The following is a 21,648-nucleotide window of genomic DNA, read 5'->3' on the forward strand; positions in this document are numbered from 1 at the left end:
AACAGGGAAATAAAATCGCATTAGACTTCTAATCCCTGCAACTCTAGTATGGGACATCCGTCTTGTACGAACATACGCACAAATGTGTGATTACTAACTACTAACATCAATTTAATCTAATAATTAGAAGGAGGAGTATCAGTGTTTGTCTGTTATAAATAAGACTTCGACCCGTGAGCAACCCCCCAGAGAATTACGTTGGAAAATCCGACACCATTTAATAATATTACATGCAATTGCAGATAATATTGCTGCTGTGTTGTATACACAAGTTAACCCATAGAAAATGTAGCTTGTAGTGGAATTTTCTATCAATAAAAAATGGGATATCATTGCCACATACTGTAATAAATTCACCAGCTATTTGTTGGGAATTATTCTTAAATACATTAGTCTTTGGACTTTTACCATCATAAAAACATCTCATATGAATTAACTTAATTATCAGTATCAAATTACAGTAAATGTGACCCTTCTATCAGTTACTGACATCTGGACAGTAAGCCTGGAGCGTCACGAGGGAGGAAGAGGTCAGCCATTGTTGTTAAGACCAGAGGCGCAGTGGAGCAAATTCAGCTCCTATAATTTCTCTTGGACAAAGTGTGACGGAGATGAGAGTAATGGTCTTCCATCATCAACACGCTGTCAACATAATCAAGGAAAGTGTCCTACCGACACCCGTTTATCTAATCATTTCTGGCCAGTTAAATGTTAGGTAGATATGGGCGAACCATTTAGAATGTGAACCAGCCTCTTAAATAAAGGTAACTAAGCCTTGGTCCTTATTATCTATTATACATTGTTTTCTCTGATATAGCTGTCATATATTAGGATTCTGGCTTTACAGCTAGCGCGCTTTGACAGGAACAAGAAGAGGAAGCAAGACTTGATACATCAGTCACTGGGTGATGGAAGCTAGCCTCAAACGAGGGTAATTTGGTATCTACATCCTAGTTATACCTGGTGGACTAAGCCTGCTGTACAATAAGATAAGGAACCTCCTCAATGTTTACTAATATATGTAGTTAATACTGTAGTTTGATTGCCTGCATATATATAAATTTAATATAAACACCCCCCTAATGTGTAAGGATCGATTTGTGAAACTATTGCAGAAATATACTCCACTTAACATCATACCAATTGCTATCGAAATATATAAATTAACGTAAATATAAATTCTATATAAATTCATATAATTTAAATAAATATAAATCTCACAGGTCGGTGGCCACAAGAGAATACTCACGCAGGACCACCAGCTGAGGTAGTCTGGAGGTGAGAGCAGTGTGGAGCTGAGGCAGTAGGAAGCGGGCTTGGTCGTCACTCACAACTGCTAGGTAGAGTTGCTCCAGACTGGGGGCCAGCGCCGCCACATAGTCACCGCTCAGACACCCCATGAACACCTTCAGTTCACTCCTGGCCCGGGATAAAACACTTATGAGCTCTTCACTAATCACGACTCTCCACAATCACCTAAAGTTGGCGTAACTCTTCATCTGAAATCGACTGGTCGTGACGAACCTGCCACATTTTTAGCGCACCCAGCCGTGTATTGGACAGCTCCCTCACACTCTTGTTTCACAAGCGAAAACAGCCCAGCATCGTGTTCTGGCCAAAATAGCACGACTGGGCAACGACCATTCACAGTTGAACACCCTTAATTACCCCCATTAGATTTTAATAGCCTGCTTGTAAAGTGATTAGTGAATAACATAAGCAAAACATGACCGGTAATACTGTTAATGGACTGTGGGAGAAAGAGCACCTGACTGACTGAGTTGGGGGAGAAATTATCCTTTATCGTGTCACACATAGCTGTGGGAGGGAGAATCTTTAATTGTTACACAGTGAGCTTTTGAAGGAAGAGTCCTAAATTGTTACATACTGACCTGTGGGAGGGAGAGTTCATAGTCGTCAAACATTGAGCTGAGAGAGGGAAAGTTCTTAGTCGTCACACACTGAGCTATGGGAGGGAGAATTCTTAGTCGTCACACACTGGGCTGTGGGAGGGAGAATTCTTAGTCGTCACACACTGAGCTGTCAGAGGGAGAGTTCTTAGTCGTCACACACTGAGCTGTCAGAGGGAGAGTTCTTAGTCGTCACACACGTAACTGTGGGAATGAGAGTTCTTAGTCGTCTTTAACGGTAAAGCCGACGGAGAGGGGGAGAGGGTGTGGGAACCGACCTGTGAGATTTATATTTATTTAATTTATATGAATTTATATTTACGTTAATTTATATACTTCGATAGCAATTTCGATAGCAATAATGATAAGTGGACTGTATTTCTGCAATAATCTCTTAATCTCACAAATCGATCCTCTACACATTAGGGGGGTTTATTAAATTAATATATATGCAGCCAATCAAACTACAGTATTAACTACATACATTGAAAAGGTTCCTTATCTTATAGTACAGCAGGTTAGTCCACCAGGTATAACTAGGGTGTAGACACCAAATTATCCTCTTTGAGGTAGCTTCCATCCCCCAGTAACTGGTGCACAAAATCTTGCTTCCTCGTCTTGACCTTTAGTATGAGGCGATTTCGCATTCTAACCGGCTAACCCTACCCAATGACATTAATGGCCACTAATGATAGATAATGGGTTTCGGAAAGAACACTTAACTTGATTTGATGACAGCGTGTTGAAAATGGTACACTTTTGGTTTCCATAACACTACGTCCAAGTAAATTTAACAGGAGCCGAATTTGCTCCCGTGTGAGCCTCTGGTCTCAATAAACAACAATGGCTGCCCCTTCCTCCTCACTCTGACGCCTGGCTTACATTGTCCACATTTCAGAAAGTGATAGAAGGGTCACATTTACTTTAATATTGATAATTAAGTTAATTTATATAAGATGTTTTTATGATGGTAAAGTCCAAAGACTAATGTATTTAAGAATAATTCCCACCATAATAGGTGGTGAATTATAATAGTGTGTGGTGATGATGTCCCGTTTTCTTTAGACGGTAATTCCACTACAAGTTACGTTTTCTATGGGTAACTTGTTTATACAATACAGCTATTATCTGTATGATATATTATGTGGTGTCGGATTTTCCGACATAATTCCCCAGGGGCTGCTCACGGGTCGAAGTCCTAATTAGAACAGACGAACACCGATACTCCTCCTTCGAATTATTAAATTAATTTGATGTTAGTAGTTAGTAATCACACATTTGTGCGTCTGTTCGTACAGGACGGATGTCCCGTACTAGAGTTGTAGGGGTTAGAAGTCTAATGCGATTTCATTTCCCTGTCAACTCTTGAAAGGCTAATATTCAAGCCTTATATATTATTTAACCCAGAAGACTGAATGTGATCAAGTACTACAGTCAAGTATGATTCAGGGACTGCAGTGAGATCAGTGACATTAGATATAACTTGAAGTTTCTTCAGGTAACTGGTCACTGATATATAAACACTGAGGCCCATGGAATACATCTTGATTAAATAATAAATGTATCAAATCAGTCATCAGATTTATTGGGGTTTAATTTAGTTAATTGATTCAGAAGATTGAATAGCTCATCATTAAAGTAAAGTATGGTTCTGAGACTGCAGTGGGTTCAGTGACATTGGTCGCAGTGACTTGTAGCTGTTTTAGGCTACTGTTCACTGATTTGCCACTGAGGCCTCATGAACTCATCTTCAGCTTTAAATGATGATACTAACATCAACTTCTGTTGGTATAGTCAGCTGTAATCTCCTTAGTATAATGCTACTGGAGAAATATAATCAGCTGACAAATTTAGATTTCTACTGGTATTGTTTATCTGCAGGCATAGGTCTCCTCAGGCTTGATACTGGGCCTGAGAGTAATTTACCTCCTGCAGAGTTTAACATGGTTATACCCTGATATTTAGTAGGGCTACCGATGAATTGATGGTAGTAGTCTGTCCCCACAAGGACAGCCATTTGGCATTTGATTTGCTCAAATTTACCTGCAGCTGCTTGATAATAGCTTTCCAGGTCAGCATAATCAACTTGAGATTGTTGAGACAAATCTTCACATTTCTTGATCTGTCTTGTTAAGTGGCCTTTAAGACCTGCAAGGGTTCTTTTCATTCTCCCTGCATTATCCATACTGGCTAGTTGGTGAAGCCTTGTGGGGCTTGTACTTGGGCTGCTCATAATACTGAACAAACACTAATGGTAGCCTAGGGTAAAATGCACTCACTAGGCAATAATCCTACCTCTACTAGAGGTTAGCACTTAAAATTAATACACATTATATATATACAATCATACACACTAATGATTTGAGTGATAAACCAGTGTCACTGGAAGTACCTTTAGGTTAGCTCTTCTATATCACCCTAGGATGGAATAGACACTAATTAATCACTCAAAGGTGTAATGATCGTAAGTAAATTATTATATATACAACTCAACTCGAGTTGATAAAAATTACACCCGAAATAGGGTCTGGACCATTCATTAATGGTGTTAGGTTGATCAATATAGTACAACTGACTATGGTAATAATGGGACTAGGATGAACGATAATAGTTCAACTAGTCATATCTTACCCTGTTGTGGGTTGGCAATTAGTAAATATTATACTGTGATCACTAGTGCAATATATATTAAATAATTCTCTATTTGGAGAAATAATATACACAATTATTGATAATAGCCTCTTAATTAGCCTCTATGAAACTTCTAATATTATCTAGAAGTATTAAATATTATTAGTGACCTCGCGAAATAAAGTCCACAAATTCGTAGATAATCTCTCGCGAAATGTAACACCACGAAATCCGTGAACAATCTTGCGAGGACACAGCCACTAATTTGGCTGGCTTCTATATTAGCGCTGTCATTTCACGAAATAACACGCCACCAAATATCTGTGGGTGTGCATGAAACCGCTGATGAGGCTGAACTCAGTTGAGGAGGGGCTCCTGAGCTCCCACGAGGCTTCGCCGCTGTCTTTGACTGGCTGGCCTTGTTTAAATAACACTGTACTAGTTTATTTAATGAATCCACTGGTTAACTGGTTCATCAAGTACTAAGATGACCAAATGTGGGTTCAAAGGACCGAATATTCCGGTTCCGAAGGACCAAATAATGTGGGAACCGACCTGTGAGATTTATATTTATTTAATTTATATGAATTTATATTTACGTTAATTTATATACTTCGATAGCAATTTGTATAATGATAAGTGGACTGTATTTCTGCAATAATCTCTTAATCTCACAAATCGATCCTCTACACATTAGGGGGGTTTATTAAATTAATATATATGCAGCCAATCAAACTACAGTATTAACTACATACATTGAAAAGGTTCCTTATCTTATAGTACAGCAGGTTAGTCCACCAGGTATAACTAGGGTGTAGACACCAAATTATCCTCTTTGAGGTAGCTTCCATCCCCCAGTAACTGGTGCACAAAATCTTGCTTCCTCGTCTTGACCTTTAGTATGAGGCGATTTCGCGTTCTAACCGGCAAACCCTACCCAATGACATTAATGGCCACTAATGATAGATAATGGGTTTCGGAAAGAACACTTAACTTGATTTGATGACAGCGTGTTGAAAATGGTACACTTTTGGTTTCCATAACACTACGTCCAAGTAAATTTAACAGGAGCCGAATTTGCTCCCGTGTGAGCCTCTGGTCTCAATAAACAACAATGGCTGCCCCTTCCTCCTCACTCTGACGCCTGGCTTACATTGTCCACATTTCAGAAAGTGATAGAAGGGTCACATTTACTCTACTTTAATATTGATAATTAAGTTAATTTATATAAGATGTTTTTATGATGGTAAAGTCCAAAGACTAATGTATTTAAGAATAATTCCCACCATAATAGGTGGTGAATTATAATAGTGTGTGGTGATGATATCCCGTTTTCTTTAGACGGTAATTCCACTACAAGTTACGTTTTCTATGGGTAACTTGTTTATACAATACAGCTATTATCTGTATGATATATTATGTGGTGTCGGATTTTCCGACATAGGGGGAGAGGGGGGAGAGGAGGGGGTGGGAGGGGGAGGAGGGGGGTAAAGGGAGAGGATGTGGTCTCACGAGGTGGTGGTGACTACCTCACTTGTAACAAGACCTTTGAGCTAAGAGGTTGTATGGTGTGTGAGAGAGTGAGGGAAGGAACAATAGACTCTAAATCGATATGGTCACGTCAAGACGGTAAAGAAAGCCACCACCCTGCTGTTGCTGCTGCTGGAGGAGTTTCACGCCTTGCAATGCCCCGAAAATTGGTACAAGATGTAGCCTCATTGTGCTAATGTGTTTGGTGAGTGACAGGGAAACACAGACAAATTGCCATCACTTGTTGGTTCTCCACCACGACTTAATTATACCTGGAGGATGACAGTATCTCACATTGTGGTGTGAGACATTTATACTTCCTCCTCCCAAGGAGACTAGAGTTACTGCAAACATGAGTTGAGTATGTATGTATGTATGTATGTATGTATGTATGTATGTATGTATGTATGTATGTATGTATGTATGTATGTATGTATGTATGCATGTATGTATGAATGTATGAATGTATGTATGTATATATGTACTCACCTATTTGTGCTTGCGGGGGTTGAGCCCTGGCTCTATGGTCGCGCCTCTCAACCGTGAATCAACTGGTGTACAAATTCCTGAGCCTACTGGGCTCATCATATCTACATTTGAAACCGTGTATGGAGTCTGTCTCCACCACATCACTGCCTAATGCATCCCATCTGTTAACTACTATGACACAGAAAAAGGTCTTTCTAACGTCCCTGTGGCTCATTTGGGTACTCGATTTCCACCTGTGTCCCCTTGTTCTCATTCCAGCCTTGTTAAAAAGTTTATCCTTATCTACCCTGTCAATTCCTCTGAGAATATTGTAGGTAGTGATCATGTCTCCCCCTTACTCCTCTGTCTTCCAGTGTCGTGAGGTGCATCTCACGCAGCCTTTCCTCGTACCTCATGCCTCTTAGTTCTGGGACTAGCCTGGTGGCATACCTCTGAACTTTTTCCAGCTTCGTCTTGAGCTTAACAAGGTACGGGCTCCATGCTGGGGCTTTATACTCCAGGATTGGTCTTAAATATGTGGTATACAAGGTTCTGAATGATTCCGTACACAGGTTTCTGAAGGCTGTTCTGATGTTAGCTAGCGTCGCATATGCCGCAGATGTAATTCTTTTTATGTTGGCTTCAGGAGACAGGGTTGGTGTGATATCAACTCCTAGATCTTTCTCCCTGTCCATTTCATGAAGTACTTCATCTCCTATTCGGTATCCTGTGTCTGGCCTCCTGTTTCCACCGCCTAGTTTCATTACCTTGCATTTACTCGGGTTGAACTTTAGTAGCCATTTGTTGGACCATTCATTCAGTCTATTTAGGTCATCTTGTAGCCTCCTACTACCATCCTCTGTTTTAATCCTCCTCATAATTTTTGCATCATCAGCAAAGAATGAGAGGAACTATTTTATACCCTCTGGGAGATCATTAACATATATCAGAAACAGTATAGGTTCAAGGACTAAAACCTACGGGACTCCACTAGTGACGTCTCGCCAATCTGAGACCTCACCCCTCACAGTGATTCGCTGTCGTCTGTTGCTTTGGTACTCCTTTATCCAATGGAGTACCTTTCCTTGCACTCCTGCCTGTATATCCAGCTTTTTCACTAGCCTCATGTGTGGTACTGTGTCAAAGGCTTTCTGGCAATCCAAAAATATGGAGTCTGCCCACCCCTCTCTTTCTTGCCTGATTTTTGTTGCCTGGTCGTAGAATTCAATTAATCCTGTGAGGCAGGACTTGACATCCCTGAACCCATGTTGATGCTGTTACAAAGTTCTTTCGCTCCTGATGTTCCACTATCTTTTTCGCACAATCTTCTCCATCAGCTTGCATGGTATGCAAGTTATGGACACTGGTCTGTAGTTCAGTGCCTCCTGTCTATCACCCCTTCTTGTATATTTGGACTACATTAGCAGTCTTCCAAATTTTTGGCAGTTCCTCTGTTACCAGTGATTTGTTTTACACTATGGAGAGTGGCAGGCACAGTGCTTCTGCTCCTTCCTTTAGTATCCAATGTATGTATGTATGTATGTATGTATGTATGTATGTATGTATGTATGTATGTATGTATGTATGTATGTATGTATGTATGTATGTATGCATGTATGTTGCACCATCTGTGCAACATGCGCACCAGCTGTGCAATGTTGCACAGGATCACACGCGTGCTTTATGTCCCACGTTTCCATACTAGTATAGGAGGACTCCTGTCCTTGCTGCTCTCGGCTGGAATAAATGAACTAACTGAACATCGGGTGCTTAGTTGGACTTAAAATACAAACCAAAGTAATTGCAGCAAAACAATCTGAACAATCAAACAATTACAACCAAAGCAAAACTTGTCAATGAAATATAGCATACATATACTCTTCGGAATATAAAATTAATTACGTTAACAAACGCCTTTATGGACGGCAATCAATTAAACCAATTACGTTAAAGTTCTATCACACAGACAAAACAATTGATTACAATTAATACAAACAAATAATTAATAATGCTAATTAATCATGTTAATTAATAACATTTATTACTGTCACCTAGACAGTCATCAATCAAAGATAATTTATGTTAATTACACTCTGTCACTCAAACAGTGAATCAATCAAAACAGTAATTCTCCACAGTAATTACTCTGCTGCAACGACAATTTGCAAAGACAATGATTACTAAACAATCAGTCAGTAATAAAATTAATTCTGTCACACAGAGTTACTCAATCAAGAGGAATTATGGTAAGTGTAATCTGTTACTCAGACAGTTAATCAACCAGGGATTAGTTGACACTTTACTAATTACGTTACATGTACTGTCTCCAGGCCAGCTATCAAAACAATGAATTACGTTCATAGACTTTTCAATTAATATAATAAATGACTATATAATTGCGTATCACATTATCACTTAGGCAAATCAGGAAAACGGTAACAATTGATTCTTCACTTCACAGAGCTTATTAAACAAAAAGCACAAAATTACACAACAGAAATCAAATTAACAAGGAATTCACAATATAAATGTAATCACAGGTTAATAAAACCCAGGGTATCACTCAGACAAACCCCACAACAATTACTTGCCCTTGACCTTTGGTTCTCTGAAATAAGATTGAAGATATCACATGGAAAAATCTATAAACCGTATTGGTATAATTGAACCATACCACAACAAAGACAGTAAAATAACTAAATGTGTCATTATGTGTAACATACACAAGCAGAGACGAATCACAGTAATCACTCAGACAAACTGTAATCGTCACCTTTACGTGCTTCCTCGACTACGTTTCTCCTCCCGTATCAGGTGATAACGAGACAACGTCAGGTCGGTGGGTTGATCTCAAATCAACACAATGATATATGCACTATTTAACAGAGAAGATATTATTTGTACTCACATACAAAAACCGGCCTTCTGTCACTCAAACTCATTCATACAGATGAACTTTAAAGAGGCTCCTCCAGCATCTCCGCACGTGGGATGCGGGACCGTCATGCGGGATTACGTGTGATGTTACCAGGTGATGAGGTGTAGCTGACTAATCAACACACCGAGTTGAGCAGAGCGTGTCTCAGGCTGGGAGGCAAGGAATGTGTACCTAGTTATTGCACGCGAGACACGAGGCACGGGGTGACACGCACGGATGGTGGGAAAAACTACTAAGTCCCTTAGAGACGGCCGTAATTTACTTATTTCACTAAGAAGAAATTACAGTTCACTGGGAAACTCTTGCTTATTCCCTTATATTCACTAAATTAGCAATAGGCTGTCGGATTTGCTATGGATAACGTGGATGCTCACAGATTTTAACCCTGTAGTCTGTGGCCCCCTGCTGAGGTCACGTGTTGTACTCTCTCTCTCTCTCTCTCTCTCTCTCTTATATATATTGTGACGGGAAAGTGTAGAAGTGTAGGTGTTCGGCAGTCCTCTTAATAGCTGGTGTCAATGCCTATCACATTTTAGAAAAAAAAGATCGACTGCTTGGCTGTTGTCTGTGGTAAAGTAAAGAAAGACACGCAAAACACATAGTATGAACAATGAAACTTTAATTAACTTTAAAAATTATGAATAAGACAATTCCTTGGCTATGTACAGTGCAAACAAACAAGTCAAAAAAATATAACATAAAAATTAGGAAAAAGGGTGACGTTACTCTACAAATAAAATAAAGACAAAAGAATGATTATACAGGTGCTGAGAATATAGCGCTAGCTGAGAACCTCCACCAATAAACACAGCGTATATCAGTTGGTTGTTCACAGCTTGAGAGCACAAGGATATTCTAACTTCAATGGCTAGTTCAAGCCCAGACATCGACTTGGTAGAGGGCGCTGAGGTGCAGAGGTGCAGGTGTGCAGTCGGCGGGTCACCAATCAGAAGCAGGCAGGCTGGAATGGTAGTTTGCTGGTTGACGACGGTGGCGAGCCGGCATGGAGGGAGTGTGGGGTGGGGAGAGTTTAGGGTACGTTTGCCTCCTGGTCAAAACGTTTTGTGCTACTGGTAGACGTATCTTGAAGGTAGCATCTTAGTGTTGTATATATATAAGTATCTTTACGTAGGGAAGAGCAGGCTCAATCTCTCTTGAAAGAGATTACCGTCACAACTCTCCCCCGAAGCCTGCTCTAACGGGTCAAGCTACTTCTTCTGATGGTAGAGTGGTATGTGCAGCTTCCTCTACCTCATAGACTCTAGAGAGGGCGTCTGCCATGATGTTGTCAGAACCCTTGATGTAGATCTCCAGGTTGAAATTCTGCAGATACAAAGCCCATCGTAGAAGTCGTTGATTAGTGAATTGGGCTTGCTGCAAGAAGCGTAGGGGATTGTGGTCCGAGTAGATGGTGGTAGACCGAGCACCTTGTAGGTACGATGCAAAGTGCTGTAAGTTCAGGACGAAGGAGAGAAGTTTCTTTCCGATAGTGCTGTAGTTCTTCTGGTGAGGCTTTAACATGTAGCTGCAGTAGCTAACAGGTAGAACCTCCTCGCCTCGTTGTTGCATCAGAACGCCCCCGATGCCGGTACCACTGGCGTCGACATGGAGGATGAAAGGCTTCGTGATATCTGGCGAAGCGAGAATGGGATTAGAACAGAGCAGAGATTTAAGTTGTTCAAAAGCAATGGTTTGCTGAATGGTCCAATGATACCGTTGCTTGGGGCTGGTTAAAGTGATCAGTGGTGTTGCTACCGTACTAAAATTCTTCACAAACCTACGGTAGTAGGAAGCAAGACCAAGGAAGTGCAGGAGCTGCTTCCTGGTGGTAGGCTGTTGGTAATGCTGAATGGCTTGAGTGTGTACTTTTAACGGAGCTAGGCTGCCACTCCCTATCACATGACCAAGATAACGCACTTTACCTTTAGCAAAGGTGGACTTGCCCAAGTTGATGGTGAGGCTGGCTGTCAGGAGCTTGGCGAACAATCGTTGCAGTTGGAGTAGATGTTCGTTCCAGGTGTTAGTTGCCACAACGATATCATCCAAGTAGGCGTAGGTGTGATCTAAGCCCTGTATGACGCGGTTGACAGCTCGCTGGAAGGTGGCCGGGGCATTACATAGTCCAAATGGAAGGCGTTCATATCTGTAAAGGCCAAAAGGAGTGGTGAAGGCAGATTTTTCCTTAGCTCGCTTTGTCAAACACACTTGGTAGTATCCCTTGAGTAAGTCTAGTTTGGATAAATGCCGAGCGTTACCAATGGCGTCAAGGATGTCATCTATTCTAGGTAATGGGTAAGCATCCTTGACAGTCACAAGATTCAATTTCCTGTAGTCGGTACACAGCCTCCCTTTATCGTGCGGTTTCGGCACCAAGATGCAGGGTGAGGCCGAAGGGGGACTCACAAGGGGTGGCCAGCCCATGAACCAGGAGGTACTGTACTTCAGCACGCATAACTTCCTTTTTGCTCGGGCCGATTCGGTAGAAAGGTTGACGAATCGGCCGAGTGTCAGGGAGTAGCTGGATGTCGTGCTGAACCATATTACACTCCTATGGATCATCTCTGAACAACTTCTGATGTTCCTTGAAGATTCTGATGAGAGGAGCACTATTACTGTCCTGCAAATAGGTATGAAGATCAGTTAGGATTTCTGAGTTGGAAGGCACTGACTCAGTGTTAGTACTTTCGGGAGAAGCAGGGAAGGTCTCACTGTGGAGGTATGGACCTTTAAATGTGGATAATGATACCAACACAGTGGGGGGAGTACCTTGATACTGCTTCAGGAGGTTGACTTGGCACAATTGGGTCTTCCGCCGCCTATCTGGAGTCTCAAGAACGTAGTTGTGGTTGTTTCTGCACTCCTTGATGCGGTAGGGTCCTGAAACCTTGTTTTGCAATGGAGAACCTGGGATAGGAAAATATGCCAACACGAAGTCTCCTGGTTTAAATTTCCTTATTTTGCTGCATTGGTCAAAATGAGTCTTCATCCTCTCCCGAGCTTTCAATAGATTATCCTTAGCAAAGTTATGCCCCCTCTCTAGAATGTGTTGTAGGTTTTGAAGAAACTGGAGCACATTCTGATGCTCACTGAAGGTGGCATCACGTAGAGAGTCTTTAAAAGCTTTGAGAGGAGTACGGCACTTACGTCCGTAGAGCATCTCATTAGGAGATACTCCTAGAGACTCATTGGGGAGACTTCTGAAAATACACATGATGAGGTCAAGTTGTTTATCCCAGTCCTTCAAGGTTTCATTGCAAAATTTCTTTAGGAGTGCTTTAATAGTCTGATGACTACGTTCAAGAGAACCCTGTGAAGCAGGATGATAGGGGCTGGACAATACCTGTGTGATGTTGAGCTCTTTTAGTGTCTTCTTGAAGAGATCACTGGTGAAGTTGGTGCCACAGTCACTTTGAACCTCTCTTGGAAATCCATACTGGTTGAAGATCTTCAATAGTTGTTTCACCACAGTAGCAGCTGTAATGTTCTTTACTGGAACTGCTATGGGGAATCTGGTGGTAGGACACAGGATAGTTAGTATATAGGCGTTGCCAGAACTGGTCTGGGGTAAAGGACCAACACAGTCTATGATGAGTCTGTGGAAAGGTTCCGCAGGCACCTGGATAGGAGTCAATGGAGCCTTGAGAATTGAGATGTAGGTTTACCTGCCATCTGACATGTATGACACTGTTGCACGTAACTTTTGACGTCTTTAACCATACCTGGCCAGTAGTAGTCTTGTCTGATTCCGTGGTAGGTTTTGTTAAAACCATAGTGAGAAAGTGCTCCGTGGGCCAGGTGTAGAATATCGGGCCGTAGGCTGGTGGGAACCACTAGTTGTTCGACATTTGCCCAATTGTCATCCTCCTTCAGCATACTGGGTCTGTACCTGCGGTAGAGCAACTGATTCTCTAGGAAGAACCCAGGGATACTGTCAGGTTGAGTCTCAGCCTGGAAGAATAATGGTGTTAATGAAGGATCCTCCCTCTGTAACTTACGGAACTCCAACATAGCAAGATTCGGTGGTAGATTCTGATGGTCTTGAGGAACAGCGGTTGCAGTAGAGTCAGCTGGTTGCGGGCGTGCAGCTTGTGCACGGGTGGTCACCAAAACCGGAGGAGAAACTTCATCACTCTCTTGGACCTCTGCTGGAACATACTGAAAGATGGGATTGTCCACTACAGGGTTACACACCTGGGGTTTGTCCATGATGATCAGGTTGGAAGGTTACAGATCTTCTGCCAAGTCATTGCCCAGGAGAAGTTGCACTCCAGACATGGGAAAAGGCTTTTCCCTGATGGCGACTTGGACTTCACCGGTCACGAAAGGACAATCCAGGTGGACTCTGGCGAGTGGATACGGAGTGGTAGCAGTGAGGTCAGTGATAAGGACGGTTTCCCCGGTGTAGGTGATGTTAGGCACAGCCGATTTTAATATTATTGACTGAAGACCCGCTGTCCCTCAAGATCTTCAATTTGAAACGTCCCTCCGAATCTGTACTGCTGGTAGAGACAGTTCCAGGATATAGGTGTTTGCTGAAGAGAGAAAGATCATTAACAGGAACACCAACTTTCGTCACAGGCTTATCGGACTTAGGAGGAGTCGGTTTGGGTTTAGGAGTTTCATTGCCTTTGTATTGAGCTTTTCCACATTTATCCATGGTATGTCCATAGAGTTTGCAATACTTACAATACAATTGAGAGCTCGCTTCATCGGTACTCACTTTATCATAACTATACCAAGACTTCTTACTGGAAGGTGGATCTGGTGTTAGCCGATGGATGAGGCTGTAGGTGTCAGCCGACTTCGCACATCTGATGTAGTCGGTTTCTTCTTTGTCTGCTAAATATAAACGGATGAAAGGGGGAACACGTCTAAAGAATTCTTCAACTAGAATGAGGTTGACGAGTTCTGAAAATGTAGAGACATGTGCTGCTTCCAGCCATTTCATGAAATATCTTTTCTTTGTATTGGCAAGTTCTAAAAAGGTGGTGGTCCTTGCCTTTAGATAATCACAGAATTTTCGTCTGTAGCTTTCGGCGGAGAGAAGGTAGGCGTCCAAAACTGCTTGTTTCAGGGTCTGGTAGTCATTCTCAGACGCTAAGGTACTGAGAGTAACTGCAGCCCTACCTGTGAGATGCACTCTGAGAAGGGTAGACTATTGATCTGCAGGCCAGCTAAGTTTTTTAGCTAGGGTCTCAAAAGTGGTGAAAAACACGTCTATCTCTGTCTCAACGAATGGTGGGATTAACTTACTTGCATGGGAGACATTGAAACTTATGGGAAGACTAGCTGTAGCTTGTTGGCGCTGAGTGTGGTGTGTAGTTTCCAAAGCGAGTTCTTGTCGACGATATTCGAGAGCACGATCAGCTTGCTGTTTACTGTATTCCCGTTGCATCTCTAGGTCACGTTTTCTTGCTTCAAGCTGCTCCCTCTCCCTCTCACGGAGTAAGGCAGCCTCTTGTTCCCTTTCTTCTTTCCTGAGGGCGGCTTCTTCCTTCTTTATCTGGAGAGCTTCTTTTGTTGTTGGAGGGCTTCTTTTTGTTGTTCCCGCTCGATCTTTGCAAGTTCGAGCTTTAGCTTCATAGCTGCCAGAGCATGTTTATCTGTAATATAATAGTCTCTATATAATCTTTCCTTCATCTAAGAGGTAATCCTAGATAAGATTATGCAAGTCATTTTTGTTGGCTCCATGGGGAAAATCTAGGTGATACTCATGTGCAACAGTTTGCAATTCGGTCCTCTTGGCACGACTTAAATTCCCTACTTCACTTGCTATGTACCATCTATGTGAAAACTTATCAAAACAGGTGGGTTGGCAGTGTGGAGTCATGGAGGCTGTAGTGAGGGGCCAGGATGGACCCTGCAGGCCTCCCATAGTGAGGGGAGGTGGGGGTGAGTGAGGGGTGTTGTGTGGTCAGGAGAGAGAGGTGGGGGTTACGCGTGTGCCAAATAGTGTTTTGTGTTTTTCTTTTTTGAAAAGTTTTGTTGAACAAGTTACGTTGTCAGCGATAATTGGCGCAACATATCTATCATATTGTTAGTACATCACACGTGCAGTAAGTCAGATTACAAGTGTGTGATTCATTCATTATTGTGCAGTGATATACGGGGGAATTATACCAGTGTTAGTGTCGCCCTGACCCCCGCCCCCACCCAGCGCCCAGGCCGGGAAGTACCTGCTCTCCCCCTCCTTCCCCACCCGACCACGTCGCCTCTCCACCCACGAGGCCACCTTGCCACCCGCCTATAGAAGCCGGGAGGCTCCCATATGTGTCTACGCCACCCACCCACCCAATGTATACCCACATATTGTGTAGTGGGTGTATACCCACACTTTGTATAGAGGTGGTATATGTATTACCACTCATCTGAGTAGTAAGTGCCACGGCCAGCTGATCATCCCCCCAGTCTCCAACCGCCGCACACCCTCCAGTCTCCACCCGCCGTCCACCCTCCCGCCCAGCGCCCGCCCAGCGCCCGCCCATGTCGCAGCTCTCAACAGATAGCCAGGCTTCTCCAAGCCAAGATGAGCCATCAAGCAGGGGTAGACACGGTAGATGTCAGACGTGTGACAGGGTATGCTATATCCGGTTGAGGGACGATAATGTGCGCATTCATTACCACAACGGAGCCAGGTGTTTGGGTTCTGAGCGCCCTCCCAGGGAGAACACCAATCAACAGCCCACACCACCCGTAAGGCAAAACACCTCCCAGACCTTCATTCCCACAGAAAATTTATTAGAAGCTATCAAAGCAACATCGGCCAGAACCTTGCAGCACATCCCTAAAGCAGCCCGCCCCCATGCAGCAGCCAAATTATCTGTCCTCCTGAGAAAGGTCAACGACTCTCCTGGAACGACCCAAGCATGGCACAACCTCCTAATGTTTGGCAACATATGTCTAGCCACCCCTGCAAGGAGAGACAAAACCTTAGCTGCCTCAGTCATCAAAGCTATAAATGATTTTCCCAGGGAGGACAACCAGGTGCGCCTTCCCACTCGCGCGAGAAACATCCACGGCAGGAAGAGCAACAGTGGCATATCCGAGACATCAAAAATCAGAACATCAGTCACCAAGAAAATAGAAGGAAACACTATTGGCGCAATACGAGTCATCACCAGTGAGGACTCAATTGCCGACAGATGCCGCAACAGCTCAAGCCCTAAGGGAGAAACACCCACCCAGGGCTCCGCGTGGGGACGACATTGTACAAGTGGGGGCTACCGGAGCAGAACCTCTATGGGTGGCTGAATCTGTGGTCCATAAAGCAGCCATGCCCTTCCCGACAGGATCAGCAGGTGGGTTCACAGGACTAAAACCCAACCACCTCAAGCAAATGCTCAACCCTGCACTGGGTGACATTGCAAAGAACCTCTTGGTGGAACTAACCAGATTCACCAACACATGTCTAACTGGCAACATACCAGCGTCCATAAGACCTATCTTTTTTGGAGCATCTCTCTGTGCTCTAAAGAAAAAGGATGGAGGGATCAGGCCAATAGCTGTGGGCAATTCTCTCTGGCGTCTCGTCGCAAAGGCAGCTGCAAGAACAGTTAGTGATGCAGCGGCCAACATGCTGAAGCCAAAACAGCTCGGGTTTGGCATTCCACAAGGGTGTGAGGCGGCAGCCCATGCAGCTCGAGCCTTCATCGCCAACATCGCAGACGAAAAGGCCCTTATCAAGCTAGATTTAAAAAATTCCTTCAATTTGGTGTGGAGGGATGCTGTATTCCGTGCAGTTCATAGTCATTTCCCTTCCCTCTACCCTTTTGTACAATCATGCTACAGTATGGATCTTAAGCTACTTTTTGTCGAACATGAAATTGACTCTCGAGAAGGCGTCCAACAGGGTGACCCCCTTGCTCCTCTCCTTTTCTGCTTAGTCATCAAACAAGTCACAGAGGTCCTGTCCAGCGAGCTTAACATCTGTTTCTTGGATGATGGTACCCTAGCTGGTTCCCAAGACTCCCTCCTGGAGGACATCAGAAAAATCCAGGAGCAAGGTGCAGTTTTAGGCCTCACCCTGAACCCTTCTCAATGTGAAATAATATGTTCCAACCAGGGCATCGTAGAGAGAATAGAGGGTCTTCTGCCAAATATCGATAAAACTAAACCTGAAGACAGCACACTCCTAGGAGCTCCCCTGGGGTTGAAAGCCATCGATGAGGTCCTTGATAAGAAAATCGCCGACCTTAAGAAGATGGATGGGAGGATTGAGGATATTGATGCTCATGATGCACTCTACCTCATCACCATATGTCTGTCCCTCCCCAGGTTAACCTACTTTCTGAGGTGTTCACCATCGTACAGTAGCCAAAAACTAAGTGAGTATGACCGGTTACTGAAATCAATGCTAGAAAAAGCCCTTAACCTCTCTCTCGATGACCTACAGTGGAAACAAGCCTCTGTTCTCGTAAGACTTGGGGGCCTCGGAGTTCGAACAGCAACGCAAATCGCTGTTCCAGCCTTCCTGTCCTCCTTATCAGCATCCGACGACCTTGTGAAGGAAATTCTACCTGCCCACTTACATCAGCTGGCAGGTGTACATGATCCCAATTTTACATGCTGTGCCACAGAGTGGGCCTCTCGTGCAGGCCAATCACCTCAACCACCATCCCCAAAAGCCCACAAGCAATCCAGCTGGGATGGCCCCATTGTAGACCAAGTTGCTACAGAGTGCCTGGGTGCTGCAACAACACAACACGACATTGCTCGCCTCACAGCAGTAGCAGCACCACATGCAGGAGATTTCCTGTTAGCAACCCCAATGTCGGCAACTGGCACGCGTCTCACACCACACGCCCTCCGAATTGCTGTGGCCCTCCTCCTTGCTGCCCCAATCCACACCAGATATAGGTGTATTTGCGGCGAGGTGGTGGCTGACAGGTACGGCCACCATGGCCTACTCTGCCAAAGCACAGGGGGATGGCACTCGAGGCACAGTGAAGTTAACGACATCATCAAGAGGAGCCTCACCACAGCTGGATGCCCAGCTGAAAGAGAGCCCCGTTACCTAACGCCCCGTAACTCTGATGCTCTTATTGGTCGCCCGGATGGTATCACAGTGAACCCCTGGAAGAATGGCAAGCAGTTGGTATGGGACTACATATGCGTGTCAACCCTGGCTAACACCTACATTAACCTCAGTGTTGCACAACCAGGTGGCGCTGCCACCCACAGGGAAACAGCCAAATCCCGTAAGTATAGAGAACTGGATCACCACTACAATTTTGTCCCCATTGCTTCTGAGACACTCGGCGCCTGGGGTAAAAGTGCTACCAGTTTTTTGAAGGAACTGGGTTCTAGGCTCATTGAAACGACAAGGGACCCATGAGCTGCAAGCTTTCTTTTCCAGCGCCTCAGTGTGGCGATACAGAGGGGAAATGCGCACTGCATCCAGGGTTCCTGCCCGCCATCTGAGGAGCTGGAGGAACTCTACAACCTATGATAACCATCTTTGTAACCCATATGTAACGCCTTTTTTGTAACAAAGTTCAAATAAAGTAAAAATATATATGTACATACAAAAGAATGGGGGTGGTAGGAGAAGATAATATTAGTGTTCAGTGAGAAACCACAAGGTCTCCTCTGAATACTTTTTATTTTCTTCTCCGAAGCTATGGGTCCCCACCCATAGCCTACACCCATAGTTTGTGAAGGTACCAGAGGTGGTACCCTCACAAACTTTTATATATATATATATATATATATATATATATATATATATATATATATATATATATATATATATATATATATATATATATATATATATATATATGTCGTACCTAGTAGCCAGCACGCACTTCTCAGCCTACTATTCAAGGCCCGATTTGCCTAATAAGCTAAGTTTTCATGAATTAATTGTTTTTCGAGAACCTAACCTACCTAACCTAACCTAACAAAACTTTTTCGGCTACCTAACCTAACCTAACCTATAAGGATAGGTTAGGTTAGGTTAGGTAGGGTTGCTTAGGTTCGGTCATATATCTACGTTAATTTTAACTCCAATAAAAAAAAATTGACCTCATACATAATGAAATGGGTATCTTTATCATTTCATAAGAAAAAAATTAAATTAGAGAAAATATATTAATTCAGGAAAACTTGGCTTATTAGGCAAAGCGGGCCTTGCCTAGTAGGCTGAGAAGTGCGTTCTGGCTACTAGGTACGACATATATATATATATATATATATATATATATATATATATATATATATATATATATATATATATATATATATATATATATATATATATATATATATATATTGTGACGGTGTTCCCCCCCTTATATTTCTCCCACGCCTGCAGTAAGAGTCATGTCCACTTTACCCGAGCGTTCTCTAGGTCGCAGGCATCAATTTGATATATGTGGGGGAATGTAGTGTTCTCGAAGTGCCGAGAAATTTTTAAAAGAAGAGTATTTTGGGCTGTAGTTTAGGCTGTTTAGGAAGCCAATATGGCGCTGGCTCTTCTGTTTTGCCGCCAAAACTGTGTGACGTCAGTGACTCCAGATTGGTAACTGACAGCGACGTGGCACAGGGAGCCAATGAAAACCTCCCGTGGCGTATATGACGTCACGAAGGAAGGGGGGTCCGGTCATCGCGCCGCGCTGGCGCCATCAGTCTAAGACAGCACGTCAAAGAGGTCGGACGTGCGCTGGGGGGGTCCTGTCAGTTGGAAAGTTTACCCCGTCTCCGGAGGACTTACGCATCACCCGTGGTCTGCCAACACCTGTGGGGTCTTCCTTCGTTCATGTGTTGAACCGAAGAAGGAATTGACGGGATATTGAGCAACAAGTGCTCCAGGAACAGGTGTTGTGCAAGAGTGGAGTCTGGGCAGCGACGTATGCGACGGCTGATAGCTCCACAGTGATGACATAGTGGATGAGCCAATCCTCCGTGAGGGAATCAGTCTGACACGACACGTCAAGGTGGTTGGACGTGCGAAAATTGGTCCTGTCAGTTTGACAGTTGTTTCCCGCTCCCGTGGATTTTACGCGTCACCGAAGTCTGCCAGTACTCTGTGAGGTCTTCCTTCGTTCATGTGTTGGACCAGAGAGGGAATCGACGGGATATTGAGCAACAAGTGCTCCAGGACAGGTACTGTGCAAGAAGAAGTGAAGTCTATGCAGTGACGTATACGACGTCTGAGGCAGGTCACCCGTTTGTGACGGCGTAGTGGCTGAACCGAGCCACTGGGAAGCAGAGGAAGAAGAGAACTATTTGGGAATCCGAATGACTGCAGCCGAGACGTAGGCAGGCAGCCGTAGCTGGGAGGAGAAGTTGACGGCCGGGAGACCGACTCCAACCCTACAAGAAGTCGAGGAGGAGCACGGACCTGCAGTGAAAAGGCACGGAGACGACGCGCTGTAGACATATATTATTAAATATGACCGAAAAAGTAATTAATATTTAATAATATATGTCTACAGGAAAGACTGCTACCAAAATATACTAATATTAAAGCGCACGACCCAGCAGCAAGGAATCAAGCCTTCACGATAAAATATCGCCAGGATCTGATTCGTGATCAGATATACAAGGCAGAGAATGAAATCAAAGACAACAAAACGCAACTACTTCATGCTACAAACGAGTGGAGAAATAGCAACATCGACGATAGTATCCGTACCCGCATTGAACAACACCTCGACATCCTCACAGACCAACATCACCTCAGCACTGAAACAAGGATTATCAAGAAACTAACAACATTATATGGAGGACCTATGGCAATTCCACGACCAAGAGATGGCTTCCTGAACCTTGCAGGAATTAACCTCACTGAGGACCAAGTCACTCTCCTAAATCTGGGCATAAACTGTCACGTTATGTCCAGACCGAGTGAGATGGCCCGGAAAGTAGAGTTGGAAATTCTGTTGGACGACATATTCGACCTCGAGACACAAAAGAAGGTCACTACCAAAGATACCTTACAAGCAGAACTTATTGCAGAAGGAGGAAAGAATCGAGGCAACTACAGAAGCACCATACTGTCCCCCGAGCTTAAAGCGGCAGCTAAAAGCCTTCGTGAGAACAAGGAGATAGTTGTCAGGAGAGGTGACAAGTCGCCAATATATGTCATTCTTAAAAAAGACGAATATCTGGCGAAAATGAAAATCATACTCTCTGACCAAACTAAGTTCCAAAGGGTAACGAAGGACA

At 43.7% G+C, this 21,648-nt stretch overlaps 1 protein-coding gene across 4 annotated transcripts in view; it reads right to left on the reverse strand.

The window, feature by feature from the left end:
* LOC123746346 (uncharacterized) overlaps window positions 1-21,648 on the reverse strand; it is a 225,027-nt gene that overhangs the window by 162,189 nt on the left and 41,190 nt on the right. For all 4 annotated transcript variants that reach the window (XM_045727805.2, XM_045727804.2, XM_045727803.2 and 1 more), the window contains exon 3: window positions 1,250-1,419. In XM_045727805.2, the coding sequence (XP_045583761.2) occupies window positions 1,250-1,419 (170 nt within the window). The remainder of the gene's footprint in view (window positions 1-1,249; window positions 1,420-21,648) is intronic.

The sequence above is a fragment of the Procambarus clarkii genome, chromosome 80, assembly GCF_040958095.1.
Source record: "Procambarus clarkii isolate CNS0578487 chromosome 80, FALCON_Pclarkii_2.0, whole genome shotgun sequence".
Lineage (NCBI taxonomy): Eukaryota > Metazoa > Arthropoda > Malacostraca > Decapoda > Cambaridae > Procambarus > Procambarus clarkii.